General features: G+C 31.2%; 1 protein-coding gene across 1 annotated transcript in view; it reads left to right on the forward strand.

Moving 5' to 3' along the window:
* Positions 5,056-7,538, forward strand: part of LOC107617311 (FAD-dependent urate hydroxylase) — a 5,352-nt gene continuing 2,869 nt past the window's right edge. The window contains exons 1-2 of the mRNA XM_016319049.2: positions 5,056-5,206; positions 5,292-5,438. Of these exons, the coding sequence (XP_016174535.1) occupies positions 5,130-5,206; positions 5,292-5,438 (224 nt within the window). The 5' untranslated portion in view covers positions 5,056-5,129. The remainder of the gene's footprint in view (positions 5,207-5,291; positions 5,439-7,538) is intronic.

Consider the following 7,538-nt stretch of genomic DNA (forward strand, 5'->3'; position numbering starts at 1 on the left):
CAACTGCAGTTTCAGATTCATTTAGTTCAAAATTTTTACTCTCATGATTTTGGCCCTTTTCATCATCCTTTTGAGCCTGATTTCTTGCATCACAATCCTCCAAAATACTTTGAACCAAGTTAGTATCACAAAATGTAACATGTATGGACTCCTCAATTATTCTAGCATCTTGATGATAAACTCTATATGCTTTACTATTCGTGAAGTATCCTACAAATAAACATTCATATGCCTTTGGATCAAATTTTTTCAAATTATCTTTGTTATTTAGAACAAAACATTTGCATCCAAAGATATGCAAGTAATTTAAATTTGGTGGGTGACCTTTCCAAAGTTCATAAGGTGTTTTCTTCAAAAATTTTCTTACGATGGTTCTATTCAAAATGTGGCAAGTTGTGTTAACCGCTTCAACCCAAAGAAATTTTAGAACATTACTCTCACAGAGCATGGCTCTTGTCATTTCTTGAATACTTATGTTTCTTCTTTCCATAACACCATTTTGTTGTAGTGTCCTTGGACAAGAGAAGTTGTGTGATATTCTAAATTTCTCACAAAAAGAATCAAATAATTGATTTTCAAATTCAGTTCCATGATCAATTCTTATTGATGTGATCTTTAAATCCTTTTCATTTTGAACTTTCTTGCTAAAAATTTGAAATGCCGAAAAGGCTTCGTTTTTGTGTGCAAGAAATAACATCCAACCAAACCTAGAGTAGTCATCCACAATTACTAAACCATAGTGTTTACCACCTAAGCTTTGAGTTCTTGTTGGACCAAATAAATCAATATGTAGCAATTCAAGTGGTCTTTTAGTAGAGATGTCTTCCTTTGATTTAAATGAACTCTTTGTTTGTTTTTCCATTTGACAAGCATCACAAGTGATATCTTTGTCAAATTTTATCAAAGAAAAATCTCTCACTAATTCTTTCTTAACAAGCTTGTTTGTTTGAAACATGCTAGCATGATCCAATCTCTTGTGCCATAGCCATTTTTCAGATTCTTTTGAGTGAAAACAAGCTACATTTTGATCCTTTAGTTCATCAAGAGTAAATCCATACACATTATCATAACGCTTAGCTATAAACAATACATCATTGGTCTTTTCATCTACAACACAGCATTCCAATCTTTTGAAAGTCACTAAATAATCCAAATCACACAATTGACTTATACTAAAAAGATTATGCCTTAAACCATTAACCAAAAAGACATCATCAATGAAAGTAGAGTGATTATTACCTACTTTTTCAACAGCAACAATTTTACCTTTTCCATCATCTCCGAATGTCACAAAACCTCCATACAGTCTCTACCACAACAATGGTGAAATTTCTACTATAGTTAAAGTATTACATACACCAATTCCACAGGATTGACACAATACTTTCCCTCTTAAGTTTTAACTTGACTTGACTTGGCTATGCTAATACCTAACTCTTCACTCTTAGTGCTAACCCAACTAAGAAATGGGTACTTCACTGGTACAAAACACAAGACATTTGAAACAACCTAAAGAAATCTGAAATCACTTTAGGCTTTTCACTCAAGTGTATCACTCAACCTTTTATCACTCTTTGGCTTTTTCTTGAATTCTCTCATTCAGCCTTTTACCATTCTAGAAATTACAGAAAGATAGACATTAAGAGAAAATTATAATCTGTAAAACTTGAAGGAGATTGATACTTCAACAACCTCTTTTGCTATGAGTTGAACCGGGTTGAGCAAACACTAATCAAGTTCTTCATCTTGGCGGAATGCTTCTTTCTTTAGATAGCACTGTCCAAGACGTTGAATCTTCTCAGGAAGCTCTCAATGAAACTCTAACTCTGGTTCTTTCTCCTTGTCTTCCAAAATTGAAAATCTTTCTTTTGTATCTTTTTTCAAGTTGTTAAGTTGCTCTCTTCCAAGTCAACTCCTCGACCTGTGTCCTTCTCCAAGCTTGTCATTTCACTTTCTTCAATTAACCTCTAAATTGGGGATTTCAAAGCTGGTTCTTTTTGCTTGACCGAAGATATTTGAGTAGCAAAGAGAAAGTTGTTCAGTGGTAAACCCAACTCCAAACCATTAATAATGTGCTTTGGCTCCAAAAAACTTTGTGAACCATTGATTTACAGCAGCAGAGATGAAAGAATTCTTTCTTCATTTAACCAAAAATGGTATCGCAGAAAGTTGGAGAAGGAGTGAAGAAATTAACATGCATGCAAATGGAAATAAATCACCTTTATTTTCTGACTTAGTTTAATATGGTTTGATTTTGGCGATTAGACATTTGCTTTTTGCTTAACCCTTTCTCTTTCTTTCTTCTTTGATGAAAGGCACAAGAGGAACGAAGCTCTCTCTCTCTCTCTCTCTTTTTTTATTTTGACCGAAGCAAGTTTGAGATCAATGGCTTTGGAAAGTTTCAGCTTGGTGAATGCTACTTGGACTTGGGTTGGATATGTTTCCATTCAGTCCAGCTTAGTTGCTTTGCATTATTTTTCTTTGGGTTTTGAGTGATAGGAGGCACATCGAAGATCTTGTTTCTGTTTTTATTTGTTTGAGCTGATGCAACTTTGATTTAGGCCTGCATTACTTAAATAAATGCAATCAAAAATAATTAGATGATTAATCCAATAAAAATAATATTTGTCATCATCAATTAAGTTAGTTAAATTCTTAACTCAACAATTTTTTAATTTATCGGTTTACTACATAATCTATAAAAATAGTTTCTTGATTCAACTCCCATTTTTAACTCATTTAGCTTGAAATGTTTAACACAATTAGTTTGCGTTAACGGTGTATTGTTACATTATGGGTTCGAGCCCTTCTCCCACAATTGGCAAGAGCCAGTGATCGCCAATTCCTTTCCCCTTTCCATCGACAAGGCTCCTCTTCAATTGGATTCTACCTGCAGGTAGTTGCTTCTTCTTTTTGTAAGGAGGAAAGGACATTCGTATATATCAAGTAGAAGTCCCACCCGGGTGAGGGAAATCCGAAAAGACAATGGCCGATTCAGGTTAACATTAACAAAGGGTCGATGTGAATTGAGCTTGTTCGGGATAAAATTAGAATCCAATAGATCAAACTTTTTTTTCTAAGGAGAAGTTCTAAGCTAATCAAAGGCAGTGCGTACCGACAAAAGAATTCTTCACCCAGCAAAACTCTCCGAGGGCATGGAATGTCTAATTTTTCGGTAAGAATCTCGACAGTAATGTCTCTGGTGGATTCTCCGGTCGAAAGACGGCTAAACTCAATTCAATTCTCGATGGAAAATTAAATAATGTATAATTTGAATTCTATACATTCAATTTAAAATCTATTATGTATAATATGAATTTTATATTCAAAGAGGATAATACTTTAAGCCTAATTCGTTTATCTAATAATGCTCAAAATCCATATCATCGAATTAACAAGAACATATCATTTTAATAACCATCAGCATTATTGCATTTACATGTACCATAGATAAACAAAACGAAGTCGGTTCAAATAAACGATGACAAAACCTAAACCTAAGAACTAATCAATTTGGTAACAGCTTTGATTCCTTCGTAAATAGCATCCTTTGCGAGTTTAGAAATTCATAATCATAATCATAATCATCATTATGTTCATTAATGCAAAATAAAAATTATTATAAAAATCATTAAATTAGAAGAGAAAAAATTGCTTATTTCAATATTCTGTTTTTTTTTTAAATTGATTCTACCATTGACATGAAGCGAGAGAATGAAATTGTAAGTTATTTTACAATTGAAAAGAAATGAACGATAAAAAAGAGAATTTATATGCAAGAGTAAAGAAAATCAGTAATTAATGGGAGTATCACATCCTCTATTAATTGAGACCTTCATTCTACTCTTGGGAGAGTGCAAAACAATAGTAGCACCCATAATTTGAAAATCGGACAAGCCAAGTAAAGAAGTTACAATCTTAAAGAGATGAAACTTCATAATCTTTGTCAACGGAATTGCCAATGCAGAACTATGCTAACCGTTGACGAGAAGACTAGAAGTTGAGAAATTCACCTAGTGCCTTAGAGAAGAGCTGAGAGATATCTATTCATGTTATTGTATTTTTTTTTTTCAACAATGTGCAAGAGACTTTCCATATTATAAATGTGCAAGAGACTTTCCATATTACAATGGCATAAAAATACTTATTGATTGAATGATGGCTAAATTTTAACAAAAATAATAGTCTCTTATAGCGTTTGTTTTGAGGTACTGAGTCAGAGACTGAGAGACTGAGACTCAGTATCGTGTTTATTAGTTCAGAGACTGGTACTAAAATTTTTGTTTGTCTCTAAAATTTCAGTATTTCAGTACCTCCAAAAAGTAGGGATACAGGAGACTGAAATTTTTAGAGATGGAGACTGAAACTTTAATAACATTTTATACCTAAAATACTTTCATTTCAATTAATTAATTCCAATTTTACCTTTTATGCAAATTAAATTAGAGTTTCATTCTTATTTCAATTTCTGTCTCCCATTTTACCTTTTATTTCAATCCCTGTCTTTTAGTCTCTGTCTCTCAGTCTCTGTCTTTTCGTCTTTATCTCTCCACCAAACGCTACCTAGACTTTCCGTTCTGATGTCCCCTGAACACACGATGCACATGTACAGCACGTGTCGATTATTCACCTTACCCTATCAACAAGGCGAACAAGCAAAAACTATAACAATAATGAGATCACTCTTCTATCTTTTTTGTCAGTGTATTTATCCTCTCTTTGCGGTTGTCCGAATCAACACGACGTTGAAGAGATTCATATCATGCTCCGCTCTCTGTTTCAAGTTTGGATTGGTACCAAGAGTTTACTATATCAACAAAGCATTAAATAAAATAAAAGTCTAAATTTACTTAATTAATAATTAATCTTTTTAGCTGATAAGCAATCCATATATTTATTTTGTAATCTTTATTTATCTACTATTTTACTGACATCATGAAGAAAACTGCTACTAATTAAAAATAAGAAAATGAAATGGTACTATTATATATATGCATGTGAATTCAAGGCACTATTATTATTGGTCCTACTCCTGTATTATATTATGTATATATACGTATGTATAAAGCAAGCGCTTCATTACATACAGAAGCACCTTAGAATAGTGAAAATTTCAGATAAGAATAAAAATGGAGATGATAGTTGAGGATATTGTGATTGTGGGAGCAGGAATTGCTGGCCTTGCAACATCCTTAGGACTTCACAGGTATCATCTTCATTCATCCTCGACAATAATTAATTATCCGAGTATACAAATTAAACACTATAATTAATTGATTAATTGTTATTAGGTTGGGTGTGGCAAGTTTGGTGTTAGAATCATCGGAGAAGTTGAGAGTTGATGGCTTTGGACTCACAACATGGACAAATGCTTGGAAGGCATTGGATGCTCTCGCTGTTGGACACATCCTACGCCCTCAACACCTACGTCTTACCAAGTAAGCATGCATCATTTTTTATAAACGTAATAAGTATCAACGTTTTAACTATCATTTTAATATTATCTTACGTGAATAATCACTTTAATTTCATTTGGGCTCGGAGAGCCTAAAGCCTCAGGTTATACTAGCTCGTCTATTTAAGTACGTTTTTGTTTACATGCTATAATTTTTTAACTCAGTTTAACGGGTTAAACAAATGGGATCCGTTTACTTTTTGTTTTCTTTTAGAAAAATATTTTGATAAAAAAATATTGACAAAAAAAATCTTTTTAAAAAAATAAAAACATAATCGGAGCGCCAATTTAATTAGTCCCGCAAACTGGCCCATTTAAAATTATTTTTTTTAGTTCAACCGTCACAACTCATTTAGTTCAAAATTTAAATAAAGCTAATTTTAGAAACAAAAATTTATCTTTTAAATGAATAAACGGAGTAATCTGATATGCTTGTTCTATGCGTATGTATTTGTGTATATGTTGTTTCCAATGTAAAATTATGTTTGCCTGCCTCCATATTAAAATAAAAAAATATTTTACTGAATTATTTGATGTCAAAATTTTATTTTATTAAATTTAATCTTGTATAAGAATAAACTTCTTTTGTTACATTTTATCTAAAAATATAAGATAAAATACAAGTAAAAAGGCAACAGAAATCACATTTGAGCATGAATAAATGAGAGTAAATTTTTTGGTATTTTATCTTCGGTTTCAAATTCTTCCGCTAAAGATATCACTCTCTTGTAAACTTTTTTTTTCAAAAGATCCTTTAATTTCTGATAGCATACTACCTAGTAATATAGTTTAAGAAATAGATTAAGAAAAATATTTAATGAGCTATAACAATGAGAATACATAGATGACAGCTAAACAAAAGATGTAACTTGTATTTTGAAAATCAATCTAAATTAAAATTATAGACATAGATTAAAATAATAAAGTAGGACTAAAATGAATAAAATAAACCATAAGAGACGTAGTTAGTTCATCAGTAATGGAACTCAATCAGAAATTTAATAAATTTAAATTACAATACAAAGACAAAAAAGAAAAATTCAAATCACAGTGAGAAATTTAAATCCCACAACAATAGAGAGCACAATGCAAAGGCAAAAAAAAAAAAAGCAAGCCACACAACAAGTGTGAAGAAAAAACTAATTCATAGTAGATACATACAAATACTCAACATATTGGATTTTAAAATATACCTCTGTAAATGGATAAGTTAAAAAAAACCTTTCAATATCTGTCAATAAATAAGGTACAAATCTCCCAGACTTTACTCTACACAAACTTGCTTGCTTGTTACTGTTAATACTGGTTTGACGTTATGTCTACTCTTAGTGGTATATGATTTCATTTTATAATATTAATTGTTATTAAGTATTTCATTCTATAAATGAAATACTTAATAACAAGGTGATCAGCATAAATGTTTATGAATTGACCAACGATTGATTAGCCATTGTAACAGAGTATATCAGCCTGCTAGAACTCTAAAACACAAACTTAAAATTTGCTAACTATGCTGATCTTTTGATGAGATAGAATAAGATACATTTGATGATCATAGTTCTTCTTTGATAATATATTATTGAAAAAATAAAATAAACAAAGAACAATTTAATACAGAGTTCCTAACTATCTAAGCCAGAAATGAAAAAGAGTCAATCACAGTAAGGGACAAGTAAATAAATATTTTAATTTTATTAATTAGACAAACATTAATCTTGATTTTACCTATTTAATGCTAATTGATGAATTTGTTGAGGATAATTAATCAAAAATCTTCTTGATAATAATATCAAAAATTTAAGACAGAACTTTTCGATATCAATAAATCAATGCAGTCAGGAATTACTGACTCTTATAGCCACAGTAAATATCAACATTTTATCATCAACCCACAAATCTAGAATTATTAAACAATCTAAAAAAACAAACAACTAATTAATATGATGAAAAGGGGAACAAAGTTGTGCAGGGTTAGAGTTTAGCAAATACCAACAAAATATCAAAAAAATAAGGAAGGAGAGAAGACATACCTAGACGAAGAAAGAAGAGTAGCATATCACAAGCGGCGGCATGGAGAATAACA

Source organism: Arachis ipaensis, chromosome B09, assembly GCF_000816755.2.
Source record: "Arachis ipaensis cultivar K30076 chromosome B09, Araip1.1, whole genome shotgun sequence".
Taxonomy (NCBI): Eukaryota; Viridiplantae; Streptophyta; class Magnoliopsida; order Fabales; family Fabaceae; genus Arachis; species Arachis ipaensis.